This window comes from Loa loa (genome assembly GCF_000183805.2).
Source record: "Loa loa unplaced genomic scaffold supercont3.25, whole genome shotgun sequence".
NCBI lineage: Eukaryota > Metazoa > Nematoda > Chromadorea > Rhabditida > Onchocercidae > Loa > Loa loa.
Genome location: NW_018108205.1, coordinates 415,930 through 430,282, shown reverse-complemented (window position 1 = coordinate 430,282; position 14,353 = coordinate 415,930). Strand labels below are relative to the sequence as shown.

Here is a 14,353-nt window from a genome sequence, read left to right as displayed (position 1 = left end):
GGAATTGGCAGAGACTAGCACGAGTCTATAAGGAATTTTCGAATGTTTATGTGGAATCAGGGAATGATAATTCATCGGAAATGAATTCAGCTAGGAGGTAAACTGCCTACTGTTGGTGTGCCTGTGTAAATACGTTAACAGCGTAGTCTCCCAGCTTAAGTTGAGATTTGTTCTGGAACTTCCAATTAAAGGCGAAGGAAATCGAAGTCGGTCAGTCGGTGAGATTCTGGAGATTATTGATTGTTGTATCGTGTGACCCTTTTCTTTTAAAGAGTTATATTTGACATGATCTTTCCTGTAAAGTGGGAAACATAATGCTCTCTGGTATAATAGGTGTTGCTCTGTGGTAATTTCATAAAAAACATGTCGTCATGTAACATTGTTACTTTAGATTGCGGTGTAGTTATCTTCATTTTTTAGATAGTTTCATATTTGTCGAGCTGATTAACGGCAATGAACTACAAATGTATATCTCTTTGTTTAGCATTTGTCATCAGCACACTTTTTATTTCACTATCGGGTTAGTTTTAAATTACTGTACGGTAAAAAGATGAACCTACTGGAATATGCTTCAATGATTTAAAAGAGTGGAAGTATAAGTTGTTTACTTTGTTCGCAAGAACAGGTCCACTTTTATGTGGGAAGTTGGTCTTTGAGGGCCCAATTATGTTTTGTCGGGAGTGGAGAAAAACCCATTTCCCTAATGATGTCAGTTGGGCATTTTGGAAATTTGATATTTTCATATAGTTATAGCGGGTTTCATGAACTAAAAATCAAAAAAATTAGCATGGATTGCATTACCAGTAACATCAAAATTATTGAATTATACAAAATTAATGCAAACTATCAAAATCGAAACCAAAATAACCATTGAGGAAAGCCGGAAAGTTGAAGAATGGTGAGTTCAACTTAAACATAACTGGCACGTGCCACGGCAAATAAGTTTTGGGACTCTCTAATGCGAGTGCACCTTTTTTTCTAAATTAAAATTCTGTTTGAACTATAAACTATTCCGTAAAATCTTTATAATGGATTTTCCGCGTTTGCAGATGCATCACTTGCTGCTATGTCCATAGATTTTGGTTCTCAGTGGATCAAAATGGCTTTGGTGAAACCAGGTATGCCAATGGAAATGGTTTTGAATGAAGAAGCACGTAGGAAAACGCCAAACCTAATCATTATTAAGGATAATGAACGTCTGTTTGGTGACGCGGCACTGGCCTATGTAAGTGGTTTATGATTCTTGAAATTTTTTATCTGATTTACTGGCAGATGGAAAATTGGTAATATCTGTCAAAACTAACAAGTTTTTCTATTTTATATAAAGAGTCATATTATAAGAGTTGATTTCAGCTGAGTTCCCACTTTCCCGCTACATATCATAGTTTATATGGAAATACATTCTTTTATCTAATTCCATGATTTTGTGAAATTTTCAGTCAGTTAAATATTCAAAGAATTCTTTTACTCATTTGATGGATCTTTTGGGCAAGAAAATGGACAATCCAGTTGTTTTACTTTACAAACAACGATTCCCGCATCTAAAATTCATTGTGGATGGTGCCAGAAACGTTGTACAATTCGATGTGTAAATTTTATATATTTCTGAAGTTGTCAGAAAAATTGTCTTGTGTTTAAGAGGCCTTAGGTCAAGAAACGAGAAATGCTTGCTTTTTGTAAACCTAAGGTAACGTTGAAATTGATGCGTATTTGAAGCATCCATAAATGTCAGAACAGCTCATTTCTTTTCGTTAGTTTAGCTAAAAATATACCATATAAATTGATTTCTATTGAAACACATGTTGTAGAGGTGGCGAGATCTACAGTATTGAGTCTATAGTGGCAATGATTTTGAGACGATGTCGGGAATTGGTTGAGAATTTTGCGAAACAACCTGTTAGAGATGTGGTTATTACAGTTCCAGTGTTTTTCAATCAGGCAGAACGACGTGCTCTGGTTGCAGCAGCTGAAATCGCCGAACTGAATTTACTGCAAGTGCGGTTTGTTTTTGAAGAACCTGTTCTTCTGACTACTTTTTCAGAGGAATTCAACAACTGATTCATGTTTTTTTTCTCTTTTTTTTAAAAGTTTTGCTTTGGCAAGAAATTATCTTGAAAACCAATAAGCTTTCCGCTTTTTTTTCTCTTTTAGATCTTGATATTTTTCATAAATTTTATTTCAAGCGGTTCATTGATGTTATTCCTCAGCTTTGTTATCTTTTAGTTGCTGAATGATCATACTGCTGCTGGTCTAAACTATGCTGCATTTCGAAGAAAAGAAATCACGGAAAGTGTACAAACTTTATTAATTTATGACGTCGGAGCAACAAAAGTTACTGCTTCAGTGTTAGAATATGTATTAGTGGACGAAAAGAAGCGAGATGAAAAGAATCCAGTTATGACGACACTGGGAGTTGGGTAATTTTAAGGAAATATTATTCCGATTGCACACTTATTTAGCTCAAGGCAGCACATTCAATGACTTTACGGACAGTGCCAATATCAATTGTTTCATTTTGAAACGTGCAGTCTTACAGCTATAACCGCATGGTTGGTGGCTTTGAGATTACGCAGAGGCTGCGAGATATCTTTGTGAATAACTTTCGTAAAACGAAAAAGACCGAAATTGATATAACGAAAAATCCACGCTCTATGGCAAAAATGTTGCAAGAGGCAGAGCGTGTCAAAATTGTATGTTTTGCTGACAGTTATTTCTGCTATTTCAAATAATTATAAGTTTCAGTTTTGTTCTATTTCAGGGAAATGACTAAATCGCTAGGCAGTCCTAGTAATTCAATTTCGTTTTTTTTTTTATTTTGATTTCAGGTGCTTTCGGCAAACGTTAATTTTACTGCGCAGATTGAGAATCTCCACGAAGAACATGATTTTACGATGCCAGTGACCAGAACAATGCTGGAAGATGCGGTGAGAGATCTGGAAGTGAAATTAATGCAACCTATTGTGGATGCTTTGAAAATGGCTGACCTATTGCCGGAGGAGGTTTAACTTCTTTCTTCTTCCTTCTTTTTTTTCTTTCTTTTTTTGCGTTGAAATTTTTTCATAATTACGAACTGTTTTCATAACCTCTGCGTAAACGCAGTATTCTACTTTTTCCAGGTCAATCAGGTAGTGCTGATGGGTGGTGGTAGTCGCGTTCCCTTAATCCAAGAATTTGTGCAGAAATTCTTCAAGAAGTAAACGTTTTCTTGTTAAAAAATTATGTTATTTATTATGTTTGTTTGCTATAAAATTTGGGCCTCTTCGAGATTTTTCATTCATTAATTTGGAGGAAAGAGTTGGGGAAGTTTTTGAATACTGATGAAGCAATTGCAATGGGTGCAGTTTACCAAGCAGCACATCTGAGTAAAGGTTTCAAAGTCAAGAGGTTCGATATACGTGATTTGCAAATATTCCCGATACAGGTACGTTAACTTTTGTATCATTTTTCGTTGGCACTCTAATAAAACTAAGGTGGACTTTATTTATCAAATAAGTTATCAAATTTGCGAACGCCCTCAAAATTCTATGGCTTGGTCGGGTTTTTTAGTTTTATGATTTCTTATTAAGGTTGATTTCGTTAGTGCACACAGTAAGGATGAAACAGGTGCAGGACGGTTAATACATCGACCAATATATCCAATGAAATCGTTCATACCTGCATCTAAGAAAGTTTTGTCGTTCACTTCATTCACGGAAGACTTTTCAATGAATGTTAATTATGGAGAAATGAGAGAGCTTAGCGCAGATCAGCTCATGTAGGTGCTTTAAATTTTGTTGATTGTTTAAATCATTGTTCTGAAAAATCTGTTTTCAAATTACTTTTCCAAGTTGTATAGTTAACTTATAAATAAATTATATCTTTACAACATTATTGAATCTTTTAGGGAATTTGGTTCACTTAATATTAGTGAAATTAAAATAGGTGGTGTGACGGATGTGTATGTAAGGGAAACAGCGAAAGAAGGCACCATTTTCAAGGTTTCTGGTTTATTTCAAATATGCTTTGATTTTTTTTATGATTCATCTAGTAACATAGTGAAATATGTGCTCAAATAAAATAGTATATAAGATTTATTCGCTTATGGTACTTGTTCACACCTAGAATTTTTCGATTTCAACAATCAACTTCGGGAAAACTTATACAGCCATCCTAATTAGGAATTTATAGATTTAGTCAATATAAAATACTGAATTCACTTTTAGGGAATAAAAACGCATTTCGATTTGGATAACTCAGGGATTTTGCATGTTGACGGGGCCGAAATGTTGCTGGAACAACCATCAAGAGCAGAGTCGACATTTGCTTGTAAGTGTTTGAAAAGTCATGGAGGCGGAAAACTTTTGCAAATTTTGTAAAAGTATGGTTTTTTAATGCAAACCAATGGAAAACCTTACTTTTAGCCAATATTTCTACGACTTCGGTATAAAATGATTCTTCAGTGCATTTGGTTCATATATCATTTATCTCATTTTTTTGCAGCACTTGCTGGGAAAATTACTGGATTATTTTCAACAAACAATAAAATCGACGAAACAACAGAAAAAAATGAGGAAATTTTGGAATCTGGAAAAACAAATGACAAAAGTTATAGTACTTATAGTGCAGGAAATCAAACTAAATTCGAAAAGCCGGCAGGCGACAATGTTAGTCGGACATTACTTTCATTGATTAATCTTATTTATAAGCAATGATGTTACCATCTGAAATAATTTTTTAGAAATTTTCTCATTCATAAGTTAGGAACTTTCCAGTTCTTTGCAGATAACGAGCAGGCAAGCGGAAGCAAACAGAGTATGTCTTCATAGCTATTTCACTGAAAATCGTATTTGTTTATTTGTTTTCTTTTGAAATTCAAACTTATTCTACTCGTTTATTTCTCCACTAGTTTACTGACAACTCTTATGAACAATAAATTGTCATTCTTTGTGGTTGGAGCTTCTTTGATTGTTTAGCCGTATTTGACAAAGACTGAAAGGAAGTAGTTTGTCTTCATCTTTACTTGCATTTGATCAATGCATTGAAGAACAAATTGACTCTATTTGAAAAAGGAAAAGTAAGTTGAAGTTGTAGTTGTAGGTGGTTTGAAAAGTTGTGAACCACTCAGTAAAATCTTATAATTTTGAAAATTGTGAAAAATTTCTTCCGCTTTATTCCAAAAAAAAATCTCATTCCAGACAACTGCCAATGTAGCAGAAATGAAGCAAGAACAAAAACCTCAGCAAATTAAAATTTCCTTGAAGTTGATGGAAAACATACTAGATGTCTTGCCAATTTCCGATAGCGAAATTACTGTTGCGAAAAACAGGTGATTCTGATGGGATATTAGTCTGTATTTGGACTTGGTCGATCGGAACTACGGCACTCTTGCAAATTCCTTCCGATTTAATTCTCCGGAATATGAATTTCAGGATTGCTGAATTTGAGAGGAGAGAAAAGGAAAAAGCGATTCGCGAAGAAGCACATCATAATCTTGAATCACTAGCTGTTGATCTTAGCGATAAACTTGCGCAGGATGAATTCAATGTACTGATCTTTTTAGTTATTCTTCAAGTAACTGCTTTTAAAGATTCGCAATAATTTCATTGAACTGTTCAAAATATTTTGCAGCGTTTTTTGACTGCTGATGAGCACATCACTTTGCAAAAAGAAGTATCGCAAGTGAAAGCTTGGTTGGAGGATGATGTTGACATCAATACTCCAACAGCTGAATTTATTGAAAATAAGAGGACAATCGATGAGTTGTTACGGCCGGTTAAGGTTCGCATGACAGAAGACCAGGTAACTTTACGGTTTTGAAAATGAGATTTCTGCTGTTATAAACCAGTTTGAGCATTTTTCTAGTTAAATTTTTACTGTTGCAGGAACGTCCTTCAGTGGTTGGTGAACTGATTTCAATGTTTAATCATACAGAAATATTTTTGCATCTTGCACAAAACCTTACTGAAGCCGAAGTGTTCACAGAAGTTGAAATCAACACTTTAAAAAATTTGCTCGATGGAACTAGGGTACGCAAATTAATCAGCCAATCGATACTTGAAACTTCTTGATTTAAGAAGCGGAAGAATTGTGGAAAATGCTGCATCAAAGTGAGACATTGAATTGCAATGGCTGCACTAAATCATTTGAATTGTTATATGTAAATTTCAGGATTGGCTTACTGCAAAAATGGAGTTGCAGAATAAATTAAAACCCACTGATCAACCAGCACTTCCAGTCAGTGAGGGGAAAGAAAAGGTAAGTACTGAATGAATGGTGAAATGAGTTCCATAGTTTCAGAAATAGAAGTAGAAGTTTAGAAACGGAATTTTATAGGTATAACTACATATTTTTAAACAAAAACTTCCTTATTGGGCTGATTCAGATCAAGAGGTGAGAGGTCCGCAAAAACAGGAATGTTTTTACATTTTATTACAAGCAGGTTCCCGAAGTAATTTCAGTTTCAATGTGATTGCTTGATTTCAGTTAATGTCACTTGATCGTGAAGTGAAATATTTGTTAAATAAGATGAAATTTGCGAAACCAAAAGTTAAAAAGGAAGAAAAAGCTAAGGAAACAACTGCGGAAAACGACGAAATATTATCGGAAACAACAGAAAAACCAAAGACAGTTTCGGAGGAGAAATCAGATGAAATGTCAAGGGATGGACAACCTCTCAAAGATGCGACTGATGTGAAAAACAAGGAACTGAAAAACGGTGAACAAAAAGACGGTGCAACACACGACGGTTCCGAGCTTTAGTTTTTGCTTGTTTTTAATTTCCGTGACCCATTATTTTTAGCGTTGTTCATTTGTTGTTATTGTTTTGTTTATCAAACAAATAAGTGCGTGTAAGTTAAATTGTTTCGTTCTGCCTCAATGAATAAGTGATTTACTTGGGTTAGTGGGATTTACTGTTTCATTATTCCTCATGATTTCAACCTTCTTTGAATAATTCTTCAAATATATTTATCAAAAAGGAGCCATTCATATGAGTTCTTGATGTTTTCTACTGTGATAGTGTTTAAGTAGTACCTTTTTTTCTCGTTCTTTTTTTTTCTTCCTCCTTTCTGCTTATTCATTGTTATCTTTTTCCTGTAATAACTTATTTCGTGGTTGTTTTCAGTATACCATGAAAATCCGGTTTCATTTATCATCTGTGCTTTGCTCTACCGGACATGGTTAGTCCAAAATAAAGATTAAGATAGGAAGCAGTTTGAAATTTATGCGAAGCGAATCCTATCCGGGATCTTTCGCAGTGTTCCGGTTAAAATGTCGCAGTACTTTGAAACTGGTGAACTGATATTCATAGGGCACGTTATCGTGATTGCTGCAGCTGTTTTTCGAACGGTGTTGTCTTTCTGCCCTATAAATTTAATTTTTAGCTAATGGGATTCTGTTCCGCATATTTGCTTCTCAGTGGACTAAAGCAGAACAGAAGTGCTGAGATCAGTGAATATTAGTGGTGGATTGAGGTTCAAAATATTGGCAGCGACATGAAATAAAATCTGCCAGAAGTGGTTGGTGGATTTGTTGAATGCAGATGAAAAGTTTGAGTTTCCCTGAGCACACGAAAACCCAGCTCTTTTGGTCCTCGGCTGAATTTTTGGACCCAATAGTATTATACATTTTATAGCTTTTATGGACTAAAAGACTAACTTTTGGATTCTTTGGTTTCACTTTTCTGAATTAAGTGTCGATTTGGAAGTCTTTCGATTCCTTGTGAGCATGTGTTGGTACCACAGATACCGAAATTTGGGTATTATGTACACTTTCCTATTTGAATAGAAATGGGAGATCTGTGTGGATTATTCTACCGATTGGATTCAATTCTTTTTAATCTCTTAAATTTAATCCCGTGGGTCGTGTACATACAAGGCGGGTTACACAGCACTAGGGGAAGGATAGGTGCTTAAAATGCTTAAATTGCAGTTTGTTTGACTGAGTGAATAAATTAATCAAAATAAATGAATAAATTTAAATAAATAATAAGTCGGTTAAATTAGAGTTAAATAAAGGCTGTTAAATTGTTAATGACTGTTAATGGCTATCATGAATTTTACACTTATCAGTCGGCATAGAATTGATCAACAAGGTATTATCAGTTTATGCACGGCCGCTCATAAAAAATTGCCTGTGTGGATTAGTATCTTATCTGTTAGATGATCAACGCTAGGTATTTCACGTCAAATCCTACCGAATTAATCCGAAAGCATTTTCATCAAAACGTTGAATTTCTGAGTTAACACTTACGAGAGGAATTTTTCATATCTTCCATACTTGTTCTAAACTGCAATGTTACTAATCTTGTTGAAACTCATATTCTCTACGATTTCATCAGTTTCAAAAGTTCATTCTGCGTTGAATAAAGGATTTTTTTTAAAGTGATCCCAACAGTCGATTTGATATTTGAAATTGCATGAGAGAGTATCCAATTAAGTTCGACAGGATTTGAAAACTTTGGAAAGAAGATATCCAGAACTACTGAGAAGTTTTCGGGTGCAGGCAATCCAGCAAAGTGATTCGCAAGCAGACATATCGTAGCTCATCCATTCTGTCCCACTTAACTATAGAGAGACCAAGTGAGTCCACCTTCTTCTCCACCCCGCCATTTCGAAGTCTCCACCCCTTAACTTTCTAATGTAACGGTGCGTCAAGCACAGGTATTTATCCTTTCAAAACCCACCACCCGAACTTCCCAACCTCGATCGACCCCTCCTCTAATCATGTTATCTTCCGTCAGCTACCAAATACCCATAGAGACGAACACATGCAAAGATGCGGACAAATGTACACACACAGTCTGTTCGCAACATCACTACTAATTGTTGTGGGAGGCTGATTTATGGATGCTAATAAAGGTATGTAAATTTTTTTTTTGCGTATCATTGCAAGCATGCAGTGGTATTTGTTCCCTCCATTACCTGTTTAGCTAAATTGTTTAGACATGGATTGGGAATGCTTGGCGCCTGCCTTACTGTTACTCTTGTTATTACCGATAACATTTATTAATTGTCCACTAATTTCCATAAATCATACTGATACTGGTAAGCACCGTACTACTGTTTCATCAAATCATTCATAATTAAGCATTTGTTGTTCATTTACTATATTTTATTGTGAGAGTAATATATTTACCATGCTTCCATGTTATGTAATGCGGAATTCCTGATAATGTGTCGGGAATCAGAAGCTGTTATTGACAAATCGTGAATCGAGCTCTTCCAAGACCGCATTTGAACTCATAGATGGTAATCGTCAAATACTTCGGTTCTCACTTTTCAAAAACTATGTTTAACGCTGCTGAAAATGATTTTTTCTAAAATCTGAGACTAGTAAGAAATTTTCCATATACGATGGGAATTTGTTGAAGCCTGATTCACAAAGCTCTCATAGTTTTTAGTCTGCAAAATATTTGTTTGTGAAGTATCTAGTAGCTTCCTTGAAGTCCGAGTTTTAGGTCAATCTGGAAAGTAGGCGTTACAAAACTTTCAATAAGTAGTTGATGAGACTTCCATCAACCAAGATTTATATTCAAATCAGTGTTAAATTAGATTAAGTGCCTATGAAATCGGATGTATTTGTCATTTTAGACAGATGCCTTTATCAAAGCAATCGTTAACGACTACCGTTTGGTAATGCACTATTTGTTTAGAATATATTTTCCTTGAATTAAAATTTGTCACATGCAGTATTTAGTTGTATTTGTCCATGCTTTCGTTCGACGTGTGTTTATCTGCCCATGCAGATTCTTGATCTTAACATCTTAGGATAATGGATGACAGTGCAATGCAATCAAAACACAGTTCGATTCATTTTGAAAGAAGAATTCCTTACTTGCAGTGAATTAAAATCGAAAATCGCTGTTGGCCTAATTCATTTAACATTGATTTATCGCACCACCGGATTTCTGTGGGACTTTTTACTTGGCTCAATATTCTTATAGTGAAAATTTGTTGCTACTTCATTCAGATTTTTTTTCGATACTTTTGTAAGAGCGGGTAGAATAGAGCACATTTCATCATTTGCTGACCACTCCATTCGATACTTTATAATGTTTTTCTATTGTTTGAAAATAGAACTTTGCCTCAGAAATGTGGTGCTTACATTATTTATAAAATGCAATATATTTGGAAATTTTTCTAAGTGCAATAAGTTAGCTTAAAACAAGCACCTAAGTACATAGCCTGAGCAGAGATATGAATGTTTTGCACATTCCGAAATATGGTGGCGAAATAGAAAGAGATTTTCCAAAGTTTTCGTATTAATTTGTTTTTTTTTCCTCCTTTCTCCTCATCGATTGTTCACTTTGGCCTGGTTCCTTATCAATTAGCTATTTTAATTCCGTGAAAAAGTATTAAATTTCAAAATTCATTTTAATTCATGCGTTATACTTTACAACTCGAAGCTTGATTTCCAAATGGAAAGAGATCTTAACAATCTATGTAAATTAATTTACAAATGATAAAGACTAACGCATCTGAACCTTAAACATTATACTAGCTAAAGCTAAAGTGGTTCAAAGACACTGCAGAAGTTCTTTTTAATAATAAATGCAAAAATAGTGTTAAGAGTTTTTGCTACTTATGATTCATATAAAAAATGAGCAAAAAGGAATATTTGCTCCAAATTTTTTGTCATAAGAAATTAGTTCTCTTAGCCAATCTCAGTAACTGTTCTGGAAAAATTGTGAATATATCTTTTTTATTGTCATGTCTCGTATATTGGTAATACTAAAAAATTAGGATGATAGCAGGGTTCAATGTATTGGTAGGCTTGAAATGAAGAACAAAAACCAAATACAGTGAGATGAAATCGAGAAGAAGTAAGTTATATTGTAATTTCGATTACCATTAAATTTTCTAAAGTTTTTTACTTTTTATTTTTAAGAGAATCAAGCAATAGCCACAAGCAGGCATATTATTGTTGTGGTAGTGGTACGTAATGAGTGATGCCGATGCGTTATGTGAGACAAACCGAGTGTTTCGATTACTTTTATCACATCTTGCTGAATCTTATCAGGTAACTTATTAATAATTTACCCTTGGTTGTAGCCTTTAATTATTATTTGCTGAAATTTGGTGATCTATGGAAAACAAAGGTTAAAAATAAAAACTTTTAATTTGAAAAATTGTAAATTGGAAAGATACGGCCGATGTAAGGCCGATTATACACAAAAGGTATAACTCATTTTAATTGCTTCTGGCCTGGTTGAACTTCCAGTTTCAGTTCTGATAGTTTAGTTCATCATATCAATCATTTGTTTAAACAGAGCTCCATCATAAAAAAAAACCATTCTTAAAAACAAACTTCTTTTGCTTTCAAATAAATTTGTTTTTCTCCATTCTTGATCTATTTCACTTTTTTTTGCTGCGGCTTTTTGAAATAAGGATTGCATCTTTCTTTCTTTTGTATGTTGATAGTCGTATGGTGCGGGAAGTTCACTTCCAAAGTTTTTAAGAGCAATTGTAAATCACTTGACTTTAAGTTCATATGGATCTCATCCTTGTTATGACAATGTTAGGTCGCCTATCAGCAAATTAAAATTGTTCCAGATTAAAGTTATTTTGTCTGTACTTTGATGATTCTTAATTTACAAACTATTATATCACAGAAAGGAAAAAAAGTAGGATTATTGGAAATTATGGAAATCTCAGAAGAGTTTCAGAAAACTGTAAAATTTCTGAAACATCTATGATGCTTACTGATTAATATTGGGCTGAAACAAAAGCATTAAAGAAATAGCATGTATGCACTTTGGCATCAGCTTTCTTTTATCCCGATAAAATCGACCGTTCGAATTAACGATCGAATTAATTTTCTTATTGGTTAGGATATGTTGCTATTATCATTTCAGCAATTTCAAGATTTTAAAATCATTTGTTACATAATTTATTTCATTATACCGTTGCTCCAATTGTCGAAAATATATATGACGTTATGTCTTGACCCTGACACTTCGTTTTCACAGCTTATGACCTTCCCACCGGCTTACGGTATTCATCGTAATGTGCGCACCTGTCTGTGTGTGCGACAAACAATTAGCGTAACAAATAGAGGATATTGACACGTAAATGGATGAAAACATTCGGTGAAAGGAGGAATGAAGAGGGGGAAAGTGAGTTAATCCCTTGGACTGTTGTTATCAAATAACGCCTCATTTCGGTCAATTAAAATTAATTTTATCAGCAGAATTAAGTTGCTTTATTAAACATTCAGTCGAATAGGCACATTTGAAAGATCAGGCACTCCAAAGATGGCAACATTTATTTACTTATTCAAATCAACCAATTTCGAGTATTGCTTTCGAATATTGAAATAGTTTTTCAATTTGAAGTCAGGAAAACTTCGTGCCTGAAGTTAATTTCGGAAATTCTTTTAATTGGCGGGAGGAATCTGGGTTCTTTCCGTAATTTATTTGTTTCACATAGGAATAAACTGGTTTTCTGTTAATATTTAAATGCTGGACAAATCACTGCTTCAAATTAACACCAAGATTCGGTATCAAATTCGATGCAGAATAAGTGCTTCCACGATTTTTACAAATTTGAATTTAATTTGAATCCTTAAATGAAATTTCTTTCTGCAGTTATATTCTACTTAATAAATCATTGCTTTTTGCTTTCCTACTTCAAAAGCTAAATTTCAGTGTTTCATTATGTGAATTTGTTTTTGGTCATTTTAGTGAAACTTTAAAGTGCTTTTCAACTGCGGAAATGAGGTGTTTTTTAAATTCTTATAAAATTTATTAAAGTTGAATTCATAAAAAATTTTGCTCTGCAACTATGTTCCTGTCTTATCTACATTCTCGGGGAAATGCATCTATAGAATAACAAATCACAGAACACTGCGCAACACTGAAAAGGTTAGGAAAATATTTTTAAGATAACTCTCTAAAATTTTAAACTAATCATCTGGCAGATGACAAACACTTAAATTCAAAATTTTTCGATTCATTAAAAATGTTATCGGTTTCAAAAATTAGGCTTCCAATAGTTTTTTTCCAGAGTGACAGAATAGATAAGTAGATCCAAACGAAAATTCGAGAGTGACGGAATGGATTAATATATGATCCACAAAGTCACCGAATCCTTAGTTCCTCTAATGCGTTTTTCATAATCCGAGGCTTGCTGCTTTTCTTCGTCCTAATTTTGCAAATTAGATGAATTCAACAACATACAAATCAGAGATGAAATCCTTTTCTGTGATTCATTCCGTGGACTTACATTTTCAGATGCAAAGCCGGATTTAGATGAAAGTGTATGGCAACTTATTGATGTGAGTTATGCTCATATCCAAAATGAAAAAATAAAAATTGCTAGTTCTAGACTCTGAAATTGATCAATTCAAAAAATACCTTTGCATTCAGTGACGAAGCTGCTCGTGAAGAGAAGCATAATTTTTATTGCTTATGATGATTTATTAATTGCTAGACTATTAACAATCATGCAAATAGCGAGCCTGATGCCGATCGCTGAAGCGACTACCGTTTGGCAACTTTACAGTCGATGCAGTTCCGCTTTTGTACAGATTTTTTTGAAACATGCTAATGCACGAGGGCAACAATCCGATCATTGTTTAAGTTTGTTATTTGTTATTTAAAGGTTCTTTCGATCAGAGCTGATAACTGGTCATTAAATCAATCTTTAAAATTTAAAATTCCTTGGAAGTTAAAAATCCGATTTTCCAGGTGATGAGTTTTTTAGTTTCAGAAATTAAATTTTTCAGCCGATTTCTTAGTGCATGCAGATAATGAAGGGCGCATTCGGATGGAAAATGCTCTTACCGGTAAATTTATATGCTTTAATAAACGACAAAGGCTTGCAATTAGAGTAAGTGTTTAATAATCCAAGCAATTTTTATGCAATGAAATCTTTGGATTTGATTTCAAAATTAAATTTTTTATTGAAACACAAATTATATGAAAAATTTCGTATATTGATGGAAAGAATAAATGGAAAGAAAGCGATAGAGGAGGCATTCCGGGAAATCAGTTTTTGTCATTTATTTCAACTTTGAATGTTACATCTCATTTTTCCGATTTATTTTGATTTTTTTTTTCGCAAAAAGTCAAATGACGTGCTCATAGGTGGCTTATAAGTTAATCATTTGCTTGAAGAAAGGAGCAGTATTACGAAAATTCTGATCCTTTTTTTTTTGGAAATCAGTTTTAATTAACGACTAAATCGAAATAATTTTTCAATAAGATAAGAGTGAATTAATTTATTGCATGACAACAGAATATTTTTTAGGTTTCAAAATTAAAAAGAAATTTGATCTCATAATTTCTGTTGCATGAGAATACCGTTAAAGCCAATTGAACGGTTTTTGTTCGAAATCAAAAAAAAAAAAAAAACGTATTTGCATCACCGCCTAT

The 14,353-nt window shown here is 33.8% G+C and overlaps 2 protein-coding genes across 2 annotated transcripts; both read left to right on the top strand.

The window, feature by feature from the left end:
* The first annotated feature begins 410 nt into the window (after positions 1–410).
* LOAG_02797 (dnaK protein) lies at positions 411–7,192 on the top strand. The gene is made up of 20 exons (XM_020446127.1): positions 411–520; positions 1,050–1,225; positions 1,440–1,588; positions 1,809–1,995; positions 2,224–2,417; positions 2,537–2,690; positions 2,826–2,999; positions 3,117–3,193; positions 3,289–3,421; positions 3,567–3,754; positions 3,884–3,977; positions 4,203–4,305; positions 4,480–4,643; positions 4,762–4,791; positions 5,175–5,305; positions 5,409–5,523; positions 5,608–5,778; positions 5,862–6,005; positions 6,148–6,234; positions 6,463–7,192. The coding sequence occupies exons 1-20, from the start codon at positions 454–456 to the stop codon at positions 6,736–6,738; spliced, it is 2,814 nt and encodes a 937-aa protein (XP_020303488.1). The 5' UTR covers positions 411–453; the 3' UTR covers positions 6,739–7,192.
* A 6,105-nt stretch (positions 7,193–13,297) lies between these two features.
* On the top strand, positions 13,298–13,820 carry LOAG_16888 (hypothetical protein; the record flags this gene model as incomplete). The annotated part of the gene is made up of 2 exons (XM_020449541.1): positions 13,298–13,558; positions 13,705–13,820. The coding sequence occupies exons 1-2, from the start codon at positions 13,423–13,425 to the stop codon at positions 13,818–13,820; spliced, it is 252 nt and encodes an 83-aa protein (XP_020306932.1). The 5' UTR covers positions 13,298–13,422.
* Positions 13,821–14,353: the final 533 nt, after the last annotated feature.

What these genes read in the sequence shown, in the direction of transcription:
- LOAG_02797 (XM_020446127.1), top strand. Translation starts at nt 454, where the DNA reads ATGAACTACAAATGTATATCTCTTTGTTTAGCATTTGTCATCAGCACA. An exon ending in ACTTTTTATTTCACTATCGG is followed by an intron (nt 521 to 1,049) that starts GTTAGTTTTAAA and finishes CCGCGTTTGCAG; the next exon opens with ATGCATCACTTGCTGCTATG. An exon ending in TTCGCATGACAGAAGACCAG is followed by an intron (nt 5,779 to 5,861) that starts GTAACTTTACGG and finishes TTACTGTTGCAG; the next exon opens with GAACGTCCTTCAGTGGTTGG.